This window comes from Mirounga angustirostris, unplaced genomic scaffold, assembly GCF_029215605.1.
Source record: "Mirounga angustirostris isolate CCGP_5_RB_7025 unplaced genomic scaffold, mMirAng1.0.hap1 SCAF_1, whole genome shotgun sequence".
In the NCBI taxonomy this organism is placed as follows: Eukaryota; Metazoa; Chordata; class Mammalia; order Carnivora; family Phocidae; genus Mirounga; species Mirounga angustirostris.
In genome coordinates, this window is record NW_026991709.1 from 169,778,110 (window position 1) to 169,795,415 (window position 17,306).

At 46.9% G+C, this 17,306-nt stretch overlaps 1 protein-coding gene across 8 annotated transcripts in view; it reads right to left on the reverse strand.

Annotated features, from left to right (window-relative positions):
- The window catches only part of ITPR1 (inositol 1,4,5-trisphosphate receptor type 1), a 338,656-nt gene that overhangs the window by 80,192 nt on the left and 241,158 nt on the right, over window positions 1-17,306 (reverse strand). For all 8 annotated transcript variants that reach the window (XR_010412086.1, XM_064593522.1, XM_064593523.1 and 5 more), the window contains 2 exons: window positions 4,174-4,354; window positions 2,228-2,481 (listed from right to left, as the gene is read on the reverse strand). Coding sequence is in view for 7 of the 8 variants with exons in the window: in XM_064593522.1 (XP_064449592.1) it covers window positions 2,228-2,481; window positions 4,174-4,354 (435 nt within the window). In the remaining variant the exon portion in view is untranslated. The remainder of the gene's footprint in view (window positions 1-2,227; window positions 2,482-4,173; window positions 4,355-17,306) is intronic.

Genomic DNA, 17,306 nt, shown 5'->3' on the forward strand with positions numbered 1-17,306 from the left:
GCACAGCAATCTTGGGTTTCCCCGAGTGGCTCCTGCCCAAGACTCTCAGCTCTGTAAGGGAAGGGGTGAGGTCTCTGTCACCACCAATGCCGGGCACACAGCAGGTATTCACCCAGATGACGTACAGGCATGGTCTCAACCCACTTCCCTTTGGAGCCCAAGGTCAGTGGAGATCAGTGACAGCAGTCTGGGGGGACAGTACAGGGCCCTGACCACTGAGCTCAAGCCTTGAAATAGCCCCAGCAGCAGGGAGGTCTCCCCATCCACAAAGATGCCACAATTGGCTTTGCCTTCCTGCTGGTGGGACAGCCTGGCTTTCCATGGTGTCCTTCACACTCCCTTGGCCAGTCTCCCTCATGACTAATGGTGTACATATGGAAGGCGGAGAGGGCACAGTTGGCCTGGAGACAGAACACCAGCCAATGAGACCACAACCCATCCCTGGATCTTTGAGTCATGAATACTTTGTTCTACCCGGCTAAGCTAGGCAGTCCCAGGCCAGTGGATCTGGGGCCGACATGGTCTAAGTCCAAAGTAGGAATATTTGAGCAACAGGCAAGAAAAGAAAAACTAACAGCCGGAATCCCACACGCAGACGTTGAGAGGGATCAAGCAGGGAAGGTCAATGGAAGAAATGAATGAACAGCAATGTGGAAAAAGAGCCCAATGGGGCTTATGGGAAATGCTTTCATTTTTAAATATGGGCCAGATTTGGCTGATGGATGACCTTGGATATACCTGTCTTTTCAAAGCTCAGGCTCTTCAGACCAATTTGATTAAAAATAAATACCAGTGTGGAAGTTGTTAATACTGCAGACTTCACCCAGTTCCATTTCATTGTTTTGTCTTACTGTTTAACAATGTAATTTCTTACTCAACTTTTCCAGGCATAGACTGTGTGGCTGGGTCGAAGTGGGAGTGATTCACGGTAGCAGCCCCAAAGGTTCTGGCCACAGGTGACGTGTGAAAGGCCATCAAGTCACTTGATGGATAAAGTCAGCAAGGCAAATATTTTAAGAGTGTACCTTTTCCTTACCACTGTTTCCTTTTCATACCATCATTATTCAAATAACTGAACTACCACTGCCAACTTGTTTATTTTAGGAGGCAAGATTCTATCTTAGTGGAGTTGTTCAGACACAATTTTCTTGTTAATCCTCAATCCCTTTTAGGCAGAGAGGGGTGTTTTTCCCAAAAGCCAGCAGCAAAACCAGGCAATGGCCAAGCACCTGGTATTCTAGCATGCTGCTCCTGGGCAGTGATTGGCTCCACAGAGCTATGCCCATTCAGTAGGAAGAAACATCTCTGGGGGTCCCTGGGTGACTCAGTCGGTTAAGCGGCTGCCTTCAGTCAGGTCATGATCTCAGGGTCCTGGGATCGAGCCCCACATCAGGCTCACTGCTCAGCAGGGAGCCTGCTTCTCCTACTTCCCCTACTTGTACACACACACACACACACATACACACACTCTCTCTCTCTCTCTGTCAAATAAATAAATAAAATCTTAAAAAAAAAAAAAAAGAAAGAAAGAGACATCTCTGGAATCCATCCTAGTCCTTCCATATAGGCTTTGCTGGTGGGGAAATTTTGCAAGGGAGAAAATAAGCTCTGTCTTAACATGGTGCTCTACCATCAGACGGCCTGGGTTCAAGTCCTGGTTCTCCACTCCCTAACTATGTCCCCTGAGCCTCAGTTCCCTCATCTATAAAATGAATATAATATCAGCAACACTTAGCATCCATGATATTCTAAGTGCCAAACCTTGGCCATTGTTATCATCCCGACATCAATAAAAAAGTAAACAAAAGACTTCTGAAATAATCAGTTCAGCACATATATTTGAGCACCTATTTGTGTAAAACCCTGGAAAGCCACTTTTCATTCATTCAACCAACAAATATTTAATTGGAACTTTCTATGTATCAGATTTTGTAAGTCTAGTATATTTAATCATTCATCTGTCCATCCAAGTTTTACCTGTGCATCTACGGCAGCCTACCACATGCACACACAGGCACAACCCACGTTTCACTATGTATGCAGCAGGCACCTACATTGGTGAGCAAAAGACTTGGTTCCTGTCCGTGTGGAGATGGGGGCGGGGAAGACAAACATGTCAGTTGCCCAGATGTCAGAACCATCCTGGGTCCTCGACTCAAGGAAGCTGGTGGCAGCGAGGGGAGCAGAGATGTCTGAGGAGCTGCAAGTCCCAGGGGCCAGCCCTCACCTGCAGGTCCCGGTTGTGGTTTTCGCACAGGAGCTGCAGGAACCGGAGAATGGGCTGCATGATGGTGATGACCGCGCTCATCTCCAGCTCGTCCTTGGTCTTGTCTGCCGTGGCCTGGGCACCTTCCCCGGACTGGTAGTGGTCGTCGGGGTCAGCCTCCCTCCGGAAGGTGCTGAAGGCTTTCCTGGTGGCAGCAGAGGCCTCGAGGAGCTGGTCTCGGACCTCTTCGGTTATTTGTGTCGAGGGCTCTTTGGCTAGAATGCAAACAGAAGACACTCAATGCTGCTGAGTCCTCAGGAGTACGATTCACTGCAGGAAACATAATGTTCAAAAGTGTAGGTCCTGGTATTCACTAGAAATCTTCAAGGTTGGCCAAACACTCCAAGAAGTCACTTCTCTTAGTCCTTAGGATTAAAACTGAGTCACGCCCTGCCAACTGGCTCATGGTTCTGACATTTCATCTAAGCTTGCACTGTTTTAGAGGAAAAGCCTTAGTATCGGCTGTCAACCTCACAAACCTATATGGCTCTGGGCCTCAGTGCCCTCATCTGCAAAGTGAGGAGAGCATCAGTGAATTCTACCTAGAGAAGCTTCTGAGAGGGTCAACATAACGACGACCACAACCGTAATTACTGTTACTGAAGTGACAACAGGTTGAGTGCTTTCCACTAAGTACCCAGGCACTGTGTATTACCTCATCGAATCCTCTGAGTAACTCTGGGAGGTAATTAGGCATCAGAGTGAGGAGTGTGGAGCTCTGGAGCCAGACCACCTGGGTTCAAATCCTGGCTCTACTGCCCACTCGCTGCATAGCCTTAACAAGGACAAGTTAATCTCCACTCCTCAATTTCCTCATCTGTAAAATGGGGATAACAATTCTATTTTACAGGGTTAATTTCAGTTCCAAATGAAGTAAAGGATGTAAAGGACTTCCAACAGTTGCCTGGTTTATAGAAAGTACTTAGTAAATGTTAGCCTTTCTTCTTCTTCTCTTTACTCCCATTCTAGATCAGTGGTTATAAACTAGAGCTGATTTTGCACCCACCCCTGCCCAGGGGACAATTAGCAAAATCTGAGGACACTTCTAGTCGGCTGCCGGGATAGGCTGATGGCATCTACTGGGTAGAGGCCACATATGCTGTTAAACCTCCCACCGCGCACAGGACAGCCCCTCCAGCAACTCATCCTCCAGATGCCAAATGTACTGTGGCTGAGAAACCCTGTTCTAAACTTAAAATAAGAGGCCCGGAGTGTCTCATTAACCTGTTCACAGCCATTTGACTCGAACACGGGTGCATCTACATAATTCCAAGTATGACCTCTCTTCAAGTGAGAGCATAAATGAACAACTTTAGACACTTCCAAATAATTTAGATAAATGAGGGGGAATTAGGTAACAAGGGATGGACACCCAGTTTTAAAGTGCTTATCTTTTTTTTTTTTTTTTTTTTTAAGAGATTTACTTACTTATTTTAAAGAGGGAGAAAGAAAGAGAGTGCATGCAAGAGCATTAGGGAGAGTGAGAGGAGAGAGAGAATCTTAAGTAGACTCCCCACTGAGCATGGAGCCTGATGCGGGGCTCAATCCGACAACCCTGACATCATGACCTGAGCTGAAATTAAGAGTCAGACACTTAACCAACTGAGACACTCAGGTGCCCCTAAAGTGTGTGTCTTCCTTAACTTTCCTTACCACTGAACAGAAAATTACAGGAAAATGTTACAAATGGATTTCCTGACAATAAAAGCTTGAGCTTGACCAAGAAGAAGGTATGTAAATTTTTTACAGGAGAAGAACTGCCAAAGCACGGCAGTTCAGCTCTGGTTACTTGGGAAGAATTACATTATAACCAGACTGGTTTGCTTCTCCTGAAAGCCTCAGTCGGAATACAGTTTGGAGTCTGGAGGTCCAGCTGGTGGGAGGGCTGCACACAGGGGAACACTCACCTTTTTTCCGGGATGGGGCATCCCTGTCTATCTCATCATCTTTCTTTTTATTCCCCAAGTCACTGGTGTTCACAGTCACTGTTGCTTTGATTTCCTGCTGGGCCACCTTCATTCGGTCATAGAAGACTTTGAAGAATTTTTCTGACTTCTTATCTTCTGTTAACCGGCAGAAAAAGGAGTGCTGCCAAGGAAAAGCCACAGATTTTCAACACTGAGACAGACTAGGGATCTAATCCCACTCAAGACACCAAAACCTCATGGACATCAGAGCCAGCTGCAAAACCTCACGAACAGTCTAGGTTTGGACCAAAGTGGGTTCCACGCACTATCGTTCTCTGGATTGTACGGCCTGAGGTTTTCTATACAGAGACTTTAAAGCAGCCCACCAGGGGATGTCTTTGATGGAGCAGACACACAGGCTTGAGACACATGCTAAGGGGTGGTGGGTAGATTCCAGGCTACTAAGAACAAGGGCCTATACCCCAAAACAACTCCATCAACAGTGGAGATGACGTATTTTTGGTGATTATTGCAGGTCCTGTCATGTGTTTAAGGACTTTTGTGAGCCTCTCCACTTTGCACAGCCCTGTGAATATATACAGATCAGTAAGATGTGCTACCTGCCCCTATAGGGCTCCATACCAAGTTAGGGTGACAAGTCCGTAAGTAAAACAAAAATGTGTCAGTAAAAAGTGCTCCAGAAGCTACACAGACAGTTACATACTAGAAGCTCAGAGCTTGGCAAGGATGACAGTGGGCCGGAGTGATCCCAAAATCTTTGTGGAAAAGGTGATTTTCAAATCAGGTCTTGAAGGACAGGTAAAGAGTGGTTAAATGAAGAAGCTCAAAGTTAACAGGTAGTTTGCCTCTTGGATGCACATTTGTTTTTGGGCCCACTGCAAGCAACAGTATACAATGTTGATGTGAAAACACAATATGGTGTCTCAACTTCATTTATGAGTATTCTCTTTTCACCCCTTTTGCAAACACCACGCTGTTGCGAATTATTTACATAAAAATACAATACGGTCATTTCCAGAGGAATAAAACAAAGCTCCAAACAATATATTTGCTTCTCCCAGTTGGATCTTTCTGCCAATTTCACATCCTCCCCCATTTGGAAAGATGGCATTTCCCTACCAAAGGTAGCCTTAGGCCTGCAATCCTAGAAGGAAGTAAAACCTTACCAGCCACTGTGGCCCCTTAACTCCTCAATCCCTCACCCTGCCGCACCTCCCCCACCCCCAACACCTGCTGCCAGGTTCAGCAAGCCCCGGGAAAGCCACCATGTATCCATCTGCCAAAAGGCAACTGCAATCGCTGTGACCCTTCTTCTAGCTACACTAGCCCCTATGCCGCGTTGACAAATGTCAGTCTCACTGGCCGACAAAGCGCTTCTTGATTGTGCTCTTTCCTCTCCTTCTCACTGTTCCTCCTTACTTCTGGTTGTTTTCAACATAGAGCACAAGAGCCATCCTTCCTATTTGTGCTCCCTGGTTCTATCTTTTCCCCTCCACCAGCTCCCAGTGGCAGTACAAGTCATCGCCTACCTACTGCTTGGCCTTATTCTGTGTGTCACTGAGTCCTCCCAGACTCCCACACTCTTTGAACCAAGCTCAAGTCTTCCGTGTCCTCCATTGCCCTTTACCACCTTGTATCTTCTTTTAGGTTCCTTACCATTGCATCTATCCACCCATCATTCCATCCATTTTCTTATTCATTCATGCGCCTATGCATCTATCTGTTTATCCATCCATCCAGTATTTACTGTGCGCCTGTCATTTGTTGGGCACTACGCCCATCGTAGGAGATACAACAGTGAGCAAAAAGAGGCCTGGACCCTGCCCCCCACGAAACTGGTAGCCTGGTAAGGAAAAGACACAGTAATTCAATAATCTCCCCAAGGATGTTTTACTAAAATAGTCATTTATATCCTTATGAAACGGACCCAAGAGAATGCTGGCAAAAGAATACTGTATCAGACACTCAGGGCCACTGCCTTGCTCTTCCTCGCTTTTCCTGGCTCTTCCCCATGGCTAGGGTCCCCTCATCCGCACTAACATCACCTCCTCAGGGAGGCCATCCCTGATCATCCTACCTGAAGCAGCAATCTGGCCAACTGCTTATTCTCCTCTGCCCTATTTTATTCTCTTCATAGCAACTGGTCTCTGTTGTATTTGTCGTTCACCTGCTTACTGTATGTCTTATGCAGAGTGTTAAGTTCCAAGGGGGCAGGTGCCTCACCTGCATGCTTTACAGCTGTCTCCACAGCACCCAGAGGAGCCCCAACACATAGAGGAGTTTCCTAATCATTTGATGAAAGAATGAATACAACCCAATACTTCATGGCTCCTTTTAACTACAGCCTCTCAATCAGATCCTGCTTATATTCAGTGGTTGTGCCAGAAGTAAACCCCCAACATAGATTAATTCTGGAAAACTGCTCAAATATGAAAAAGCAAGTTCTAACTGTTCACTTCTTTGAGAGCTGAAGCATCTACAAACAAAAGGAGAGATGTGGGGACTAAGAACTCAACCTACACCCAACTGATTATGGTGACTACATTTTTTACCAAGATGAGCCAGACAATATTTCACCCACAGGGGGTCACGGGGAGACTGCACCAGAAGGGGGCCACTTGGGGAAATTAACTTTAGTTGCTACCCCATTAGTCTTCTCGTTGCATGGAGGCAACTTAAAAAGCATCCTTTGGACAATCTGGTCACTCAAAACAACAACAACAACAACAACAAAAATGCACTTTAAGTAGGTAAGCAAATAAATAAATGACTAAAGCCCGCCATTTGTCATTGGTAACAGCGCAATACGGTGCAGAGCAATCGCCAGCTACAAACCGCACTGCCTAACGTCTAGCTGGTTAACCCAACAGATGTCAACTGATAGGAGTCAGGGGAAGGGAACCTCTTATGAAATGGGAGAAGGGCAAATGACTGAGGATTATGCACTTCTATATATGTTTTGCAACAGCCAGTATATTTATTTTGCATTATTTATATCAGTCCTTAGTCCCTCAAGGATCTGAAGCCGCTCTAAACAGAATGTGGTTAACAAAATAAGAAAGTACACTCTAGGGTACAGAGACATGAATAAGCACAGAGGACCAGGACTAAACAAGACCGGAGGCTGGAAGGTGGAAGAGATGATTCAGGGCAGTCCCAAGTCCCTGGGGTACCCAGCCATCAAGCTGAAATGGGAGGCATGCTCCATCATGGTTATTAGTAAGTATCAAAAGGAGAAATATTGCCAGTGCCTCGAAGGAAGGAAAACAGTCCTGAATGAAGGGGTTAGAGGGCAGGGTTTCCAGTCAGAACCCCCTGGGTCCCTCCCTCACTAGCTCTGTCACCCAAAGCAAGTTACTCAGCCTCTCTGAGCCCACATGAAGGGCTGCCGCGGTGCCCACAAAGCACTTAGCACAGGGCCCACTGAGCATCGTTTTTAGTTTTTAAATTTTTTTTTGGTACCACCATCACATTAGTATAATATGAAAACCCCACAGCGAAGGTGTCCCCCTAAGTGGGTAGGGCAGGGTAGTGAAGTGTGAGAATTCTGTCTCTAGAGTCAGAGACCCCAGGGTTTCAGCTCTGCCACTCATGAGCTGATATCACCTTAGAAAGTGACGATATCTCCGAAACCTAAATTTTCTCATCTGTAAAATGGGCATGGTAACAGTACTGCACAGTGGTTATGAAGATCTAATGAGAAAAATCACAGGAATATGCACAATGACTGACATTTCCTGACTGCTTATAAGGTGCCAGGAACCCAGAGTAAACCTTCATGTGTGTTTTCTCACACAAAAATTATTCTATAGGGGAAGTTATTACTCGTGTCTGAGAGATCAGGGGACCTTAAAAGATAATGGACATCAAGTAGTTAGCACACCCCCGAGATGCCCACACTGTGACAAATGTAACCTCACCAAGATGCTGTGAGAGTCAAGAGCTGTTGCCTCAAGTCTCCCGCCTGAGAATCTAATTAAAGGTATTCTGGAAGGAAGAAGCCTGGTCTCCAGAAGGGAAGCAGTGCTAGCTTGTGTAAGAGGAGAAGTAAAAAGCGACAGCAGTGCAGAAGAACTAAGATACCTGCCCCAGATGTGCCAGAAACGGGGAGAAACGGGGTGCTGAGGAACGGGAGCCCTCAGTTAGAGGCTCCTGGAGGCAGTTTACTGCCTCTCTCTGGTGCCCAGTGTGGTCTGCACTCAGCCAGACCAGGGCCCTGCACACAGTTCAAAAGCCTGTTTGTTAAACCTCTTTCTGTGATACTGTATTTGGAGGACTTGGGAGGGGAAAGGGGACACCCTCCCCAGGACTGCTTCCCCAGATGCAGGTGGGACCTCAGACCAGAGCAGAGGGGTACTTGGCCTCCCAGACCTCAGGCTCTTGAAGCAGGGCCTTTTCTTTTTTTGTTTTTGTTTTATTTACTTACGTTTTTAAATTTAAATTCAATTAACATACATTATTGGTTTCAGAGGTAGCAGTGATTCATCAGTCTTACATAACAGTGTTCATTACATCAGGTGCCCTCCTTAGTGCCCATCACCCCGTTACCCCCTCCAGCAACCCTCAGTTTGTTTCCTATGATTAAGAGTCTCTTATGGTTTGTCTCCCTCTCTGATTTCATCTTGTTTTATTTTTTCCTCTCTTCCTCTATGATCCTCTGTTTTGTTTCTTAAATCCCACACATGAGTGAGATCATATGATAATTGTCTTTCTCTGATTGCCTTATTTCACTTAGTATTATACCCTCTAGTTCCAACCATGTCATTGCAAATGGCAAAATTTCATTTTTTTTTTTGATGGCTGAGTAGTATTCCACTGTATATATATACACCACATCTTCTTTATCCATTTATCTATTGATGGACATCTGGGCTCTTTCTATAGTTTGGCTATTGTGGACATTGGTGCTATAAACACTGGGGTGCAGGTGCCCCTTCAGATCACTGCATTTGTATCTTTGGGCTAAACACCCAGTCGCTGGGTCGCAGGGTAGCTCTATATTCAATTCTTTGAGGAGCCTCCATACTGTTTTCCAGAGTGGCTGCACCAGCTTGCATTCCCACCAACAGTGTTAGAGGGTTTCTCTTTCTTGGCTTCCTTGTCAACATCTGTCATTTCTGAAGCAGGGCCTTTTCCACAGCTACTTGTCTACTTTCCTCCCTGAATCTATGAATCGCCCCTTTCTCCAACTAAGAGCCAGTAGTGCCAGGTAGAGATTGTTTTGCTTTACCAAAGGTTTCACTGCACCCCACCTAGCAAGTTTGAGTAACCATTCAAAATTCACCTGGCCTAGAGCAGGCAACGTTACATGGTGGTTAGAGAACTCAGAACAGTGGATGCCCCTGGGCAGTGTGAGTGGGGAGCCTGAAGGGAAACAAGAGAACCTTCTGGACTGAAGGAAATACCCTGATTAGGCTGGTGGTAAACAGAAAGGTGTAGTAGAAATAACTACAACAATAATAATAAAACCCGGAACCTGGAAGGGAAACAAAGCTGCTGACCTTAAAAGAGGGAGATTATCCTAGATTATTCAGGGGAGGGACAATGATCACAAAGGTCCTATGAGTGGAAGTGGAAGAGGGAGACGGAAGAAGAGCTCACAGTGAGGAAGATGGGAAGAAGCTGGGAAGATGGAGGAAGGGGCTGTGACCCAAGGAACACAGGCAGCCTCTACTGGAAAAGAAAAGGAAACGGATTCTCCCCTGGAGACTCCAGAAAGGAACACAGCCTTGCCAACACCTGGAGGTCAGCCTAGTTAAAACTCATGTCAAACTTGTGAGAGAGAAAGTCTGGTTGTTTTAAGTCACTGGGGTTGTAGTAATTTGTTACAGCAGCCAAATACAGGTATGCACATTTGTCAAATCTGATCAAACTGTACACTTAAAATCTATGCATATTATAGTATAAGAATTATGTCACGATGAAAAGGGAGAGAGGAAAAGAAGATTGGTTTTGTTCCCAGAAAGCTAGAGAACTACGTAAGGTTGTCCAGAGAAGGGGCTACCCTCCGAGGCCATCTCTGCCAGCAGAAGGCCCTGTGTTGCTACCCTCACAGCTGACTTTTCCTCACCCTCCATGCATCTCCAAAACACATGTGGTTTCAAAGCCCCTTCCACATGAGCTGTCTTGTCAGCATCTTAGGAGACTGCCAAGATAGATACCGTCATTCATCAATCTGTCCCATTATAGATGAGATAACTGGGCTGAGGGAGGTCCACTGCTTCTTGCTCCCCCCACCCCGGGCCCTTGCTACCATCCTGCCTTTTTGAGAACACACAGAAGACCAGCCCCAGTGGTCGGACAGGGAACTCAAAGGAAATGAAGGCTGGTCTGGGGGCAGACACACAGCATCAACCCCAACATCACAGACAACAGGTGTGCTTGGCGTGGCTTTAAGGAAGTCAGGGGTGGGAGCAGGTGAGCAAGTGAGCATGGGCAGCGGCCACCTCTGTGGCAGCTCTGGAGGGCCGTGGTGGGAGGGGACCTAGGCATGGCTGTTGTAAGCCAAGCTGAAAAAACCAGAACCGCAAAAAATAAAATACAGACCACAAAATGTGAAAGCGGGAAGCACTCTATTCCAGCAGTTTCCAATGCTGTTCCCAGCAGAGAAACCCATTCTTCTCCTCTCCCCAAACACCACCTTAGGGAGAGACCCCACGTTTGAGAGAGATACGGGCAGAACTGTTCGGGTGGAAACAGAGTGGGAAGGACCCTCTTGTCACCGGAACTCCTCCTTGGAGCTGCAGAGCTACAAAGAACATAGTTTGGAAACCTACCACTTTAGTCCGGCCCTCCACATTTTACAGAGGAGGAAACGGGAGGCCTAAGGTGGGGGAAGAGACTTGCCAAGGCCACACAGAGTCTTTGTCTCCGACTGTGCAAGCCACTCATTTCTGACCATGCTGGGCTGTGGCTGGATGACACAACGGCCTGAGGGCATGTTCTCACCCTTGGTAACTATCAAGTGGACACAATTCGCCCTCCTTGGGCTGCTTAAGCTGTAGAGAGACTCAAGAACTGAGGTCTTAGTTTAAAATAATAATGAAAATATCCTTTCAGATCACTCAAAAATACTAAGGTATTGCTTAATTAGCCTGGCAGCCACCCACTATGGCCACTCAAGTCCTTGCAAAGACGTGGAGCATGGTTGATGACAAGCCCACCTGGCTTCTGAAATAAGAGGCAGCCTGAAGTTAGAGACTAACAGACAGTTGCAGCTATCCTAGTGACAGGCAGGCAGTGGGCAGACACTTTCTTTAGGGGCAAGAGGTCACAGTCTCAATTACCCTGCAGGCAAGGGGTCCCGGGAGAAGAACAGGAGACAGAAGCCTGCTCCATGCACTGGACACACATCAGGGAAGGTGAGCACATGAGCACCTTCTTGAAAAACCATCTACCTCAGAGTTCAGAGACTTGGGGGGCAAACACAGACTTTGTACCCCAGAACACAGAGCCAGCCAGCCAGCACCTACAGGCACACAAGGCCTTTCTGAAGGGAGAAGCCCTTTATGGGCATCTTAACTAAAAGAATGGGGAGTGGCAGGCAGCAGGGGTAGACATGATCCAGGATGGAGCATGACAGGAGCAGGGATGGCCTGGGGGCACTAGTCCACAGTGCCACTGGGACAGCTTCGAGGCTTTGATCCTGCCCCAAAGGAAAGCATTTCCACACTGAGACTGGCCCACCCTCTAGAAGCCCTTGTGCTGGGCCTGGAGGGAATCCAGAGAACGAGCTTTTCCATTTCACTGCCTAGTACGACATGACCCGACCACCACGGCCCATGACATTCACTCTGGAGATTTATCTGCTGCAAAATGAATTAAGTTCTCAGACTGAGTCCAAGAATTTGAAAAATGTGACTGAACAGTGCTCAAAGCTTGAACTTCCAGGGGCTGATGGAAATTCTTCCCTGGAGTCTGATTTTTCTCTTTTCACCCTGCATCTGAAACACAAGGACCTCAGACTTGGCCTTGGGAGTCTTGGGGACCTGAGGGGACATCTCCAACCAGACCTTCCGAGCTTGAACAGATGCTCTGCAGGTGTCAGAGGGATGGCAATGGCTACCTGTGGGGTTTCTTACTGTACCTGGGGTTAACTGAGCAGTCACCGTTCCCTGCGGCCCTCCTTTCTATAAATCATGTTACAGTGAATGGTCACTGAACACTTCCTATTTTCCAGGTGCCGCCTAAATGCCTTAAAGCTATTACATCACGTAATCCTTATAACTACCCCATGAGGTATGTACGATTATTAACCCCGCTTTACAGATAAGGAAACCGAGGCTCAAAGAGGTGAAATAACTTGCCAAGTCACACAGCTAGGAAACGGTGGCGGTGCCCCAGGACTCAGGCCCCACTTGTCTGCCGTGTCAACCCATGCTCGTGACCTCTCTGCTTTGTTAAACACCTCTCACCTGAGCAAGAGTCTGTCAACCTCTGAACACCTCCTCGCTTTTTATAATCCACCCCCCACCACCATGCCAAGTCTCTCAGCTGCACAAACACGGACTATTCTCACAGTAAAGAATAGCTGTAGTAGGTACACATGTGAACACCCCAGTTTCCTGTGAGGCCCGATGTACTTGTTCAGATGGGCTCCCACGCAAGACCCTTCTACCGGTTGAAGATTGACCAGGGCTGGGGCTTACACGTTAACAAAACCACGGTCACATAGTGATGGCTATAGGTCTTGAGTCCTTGTCTTAGAGACCAAGGACAACAATCAAAACCCAGGATCATGGACCATGAACTAGGTGATAAAGCACACGTGCTTAGGACAGCCGCCTGGAGAACTGGACGTCTGGAAGCCACAATTTCAGCCTTCGCTCCTCACTAAGCAGCCACGTCATCTTGGGCAATTTACTTAACAGCATTTATGCCCTGGGTTCCTTATCTGAAAAACGAGATTCTTACCACCTGCCTTGTCTGCATCATGTGGAAGCTAGGGGCCCATCAAGGTTGCAGTTATGAAACATTATGTGTGAGAAACACTTTGATTACTATGGGAAACTATTCAAATGTAAGGTGCTGCTGTGATCTATCAATTCCCCTTTCAAAGGAAAGGTACTAGGACGTAGGATACGTGGCTCAACCTGTGTGCTGGGTGTTCCACGATGACCAAAGTCTAGTGTCCACAAACCATCCACCGATAAACAATTCTAGCTGATACTGATAGGTCAAGATGGTCTCTAAACGGACAGCAAACAATAGCAGTTCTCAGTAACTGTCACAGTAAAGGAAGCTAAAAAAAAAAAAAAATCCAGCTGGAATTTCACTATAGAAGCTATTCAGATTCCCTTAGACATAAAAATAAACAATTTTGCTTCCGTTTCTCAAAGTTTTTGGTTTTTTTTTAAGATTTTATTTATTTCTTTATTTGCCAGAGAGAGAGAGAGAGAGAGCACAAGCAGGGGGAGCGGCAGGCAGAGGGAGAGGCATGCTTCCTGCTGAGCAGGGAACTCATACGCGGGGCTCAATCCCAGGACCCTGGGATCATGACCTGAGCCGAAGGCAGACGCTTAACCATCTGAGCCACCCAGGTGCCCCCGTTTCTCAAAGTTTAATGTAAGGCAGAATATAAGCTTGGTGTCAGACCCTCCTCACAGATAGTCCCTAAACATTCAACATGAACTATTTTTCCATTATCATTTTTTACCATTCTTCAAGGAAAGTATGATGTAATAAAAGAGTCTAATAATTAATAAATTGGGCATTAAGAATCAAACACTCCCCTGGTATCAATTATCACTCCAAGAAGGAAATTTTTTTGCAAGGTTTGATGGGTTTTAACCAGTAAACATCTGGAATTTTCCACTCACCAAGCTCTGTGAGGATGTCTCTAGCTTCAGAGAGAGGTAAAATAAACTTCAAAGCAGAAAAGAAAGAAGGGACGAAGCAAACCAAGTCTAGGTTAGAAAGATATCCATATTTCAAGTTCATTTTTCTCAGTGAGAAAATTCTCCCTGGTCTACATTGTACAGCTGTCTCTGGAGGACTTAGACACAAACGCCCTATTTCAATGACTCTGCCGTGCCAGGGCTGATGGAGGCCACCTTCTGGGTCACTGCAGCCTGAGAGAAGAGGTGGAGGACACGGAGATCCTTACTCAGATTAGTCTGGTCACTGAGCTCCAAGGTCAAGGCCAAAGCAGTGGCTCTTCATGACTCTTTGCAGGGTGAATTAATTTGAGTATTAGCAATCAGTAAATTCCAACCTGTTCTATAAGAACCACTTTTCTCCTAGGATGGAAAACGTATTACCTCTCCTTTTTCACCTCCCAGTGCCCATAGGAATCAGCAGCTGTGGAGAAAGTCTGCCCTATTTGGTAATAGGCTGGTTCCACCTCAATGTGGATCAAAACACTAACAGTTTTTCCACATATTCATCAACAACAACAACAAACTGTACTTCCTAAAAAAAATTTTTTTCAAGTTGTTATCTTACAAAGTCCCCGTATATATAGGTAAACTATAAGCAAACATCTCTAGCCATATTTAACAGCAAAATCAGATTTCAGAAAGGCAGGTCAGGCATCCTTCTGGAGGACCCTGGACCCAGGGACAAGACATTAAGGAGACTCCCAACTTTCTCTGGGTTCAATTCTCAAACCTCTTTATGGATGCCAAAAGCCAGCATCTTTTGTTGTGTGTACTGGCAGCTGTCTCTTCCAGCCAAAGATGGAAGAGAAAAACAGAAAGCCTCCAGAGAAAAGAAAAGATGACCAGTGGAATGTGAATTAGTTCCAGCCCCCAACATTGCCTGGTGTTGCAGGGGATTATGGGAGGGACCTCCTTGGGGATCTTCAAGTGCAAGGCAGCACTGTGGTTGCTCGTCATGTCAGCATGAGGCTTAGAAAAAGGAAAGGTGGTAGACAGCAAAGGAGACTTGGACTGGACCTCAGGAAGGACTTTTGTTGAAGCACTCAGGGAGGTTTGAGAATCTTGGTCCATGGACATCTTCTCAACTAAGGAAGAAGATGCAGGACAATCTCATGTGTATGTCTAGGGCTGCAGGAGGTGCACGCCAGCCTCTGAGGGTGCCCTCCAGAGCTGATTCTATGACTCAATGAAAAGTAACTTCTGGCGGTTTGTGTGAAACTCTCAGGTCCCATGTCGCCTGCCCACAGACTTGCCATGGGGGACATGGAAGCCTTCTCAGTGAGCCTCTGCACAAGGCCTGAAAAGAGGTGTGTGGAAAACAGTATCATGAAAAATTTCAGCCATGCATCCACACGAGACAGCAACGGGGGGCCGAGCTCGAGTTTGCCTGCTCCTTCCCACTTCACTTGGGGGTTCAATCTGTGCTACGGAGAAAGAAGACCAACACAGGAGTTGGAGAGGAAGAACTCTGATCTTTGGTCTTACTTCCATTCTGCGTTTTGAGGGCAATTAATCAACAGTGACCAACTTTTCCTGCCCTAAAAGTTACGAGGTTCCACAGGGCATCCAACTTGAGTTCTGCAACGATGTCAAGAACAATCCTTTGCACACCCATTTCCTGTGTTTGCTTAGACAGTGGCAGGGGCTCAGAGAAAGGGCTCTGTATCCTGTAGGCTTAGCAAGGTAGAAGTGGATGGGGAGGGGGCACTGAGGAGCTGGGTGGGTTTGGATAGGTCATTTATTAACAGGCAGCCACCCTTTCCTCACCGGTAATGGAGGAGGGGGGAGGGTAAGTGCCACCGGAGAGGCCTGTATGATGGAGTAAAGAAAGTAACACAGGGGAAAGCCCAGCAGAGGCCTGGCACCTGGTAGGTATTTTATACCAGCCACTTTTCCTTCCCTGCTCTCAGCAAACCTATGACAAATGCACTCAACCATAAAATCCAAAGAAAAATAAATATACTCTGGCCTGCTGGGGGCAAGGACACCGGCTGGCAAAGAGCAAAACGTCAACCAAAGCAAGTGCCTTCCTGATGGAGGTCCCACAGTCACCCTCAGTCCTCTGCTCAATTCCACCAACTCTGGGGGGACAGCCCCCCTGTGGACCCCAAAGGAAAAGCTCCAGGACTTGCATCTCCCAACCCCATAGGCCCATTTGCCTCGGTACTGGCCCATCAGGTAGCTTCCCTGTGGCTGCAGAGAACATCCTTGGGACTGGGCAGTAAAACATACAGATGGCCAAATGGATGGAGATGGCGGGATGCAATTACACAGCACTCATCTGCGTAAGTGCTGCTTAATATATTATGGCTCTGGCATCAGTAACGTGTATGCAAGCAGGTGACGGCCCGAGCCAACTTGGTGCCCTTTAGAAGCACTGACGGGGCTGGCAGTCAGGTCGCCTGATGACAAGCATATTACTGGGGTCCAGCCATCATTTCATTCCTGCTCCCTCCATCGCTATGCTTTCACCACCTTGGCCTCCTTCAGCTCTGGCAAGAGGCCAAGCCCATGCCAGCCTGTCTGTCTGAACACTCTTGCCCTCTGCTCTTCTCATGGCTGGTTCTCTTCTCATCTGTTAGGTTTGGGCTTAAATGGCACCTCCTTAGAGAAGCTTTTCCTGACCATCCTAAGTGGCTTCTCCTTGACACTCTGTGCCCTGCTTATTTCCTTCCTCATGCTTCTCCCAGGGTGTTAATTATTTAATTAGTGTGCTAGCCATCTCTCCCACTAGATTGTAAGCTCCTAGAGGGCAGGGCCCGGACTGATCTCATCCCTGACTGTATCACGGCCAATTCATGCAATGCCTGGCACCCACCAGGTACGCAGGACGTGTTTGCCATCTTGATGAATGCACAGTAATCCTGAAGGAGGTTTATTCCCAAAAACCTTAAGTTGAATCAAGATTTGTATCATGGCAGCTAAAGTTTAACTCAAGAACCCAAAGATCCCTGTCTGTGAAAGCCCCACATCCTGCCAAATGGAGACAATGAAACATGCCAAGGACCAGGTGAAGGTGGCTGATGTGGCCTTCTCCCCTCTCAGAGGCTTATCGGGTTTGTACACATGTCTCTGTGATGCACTCAGACTGGCTGCAGATCCTTAATCCATCCAGTTAACTGTTAACTACTCTAGCCTCACTGACACTTGCATTATTAACTATGGAGCAGGAAGGACAACCATTTGTGAGCCTAACACCTCAGAACCTGGCTCAATCCTGGACATGATAACTAC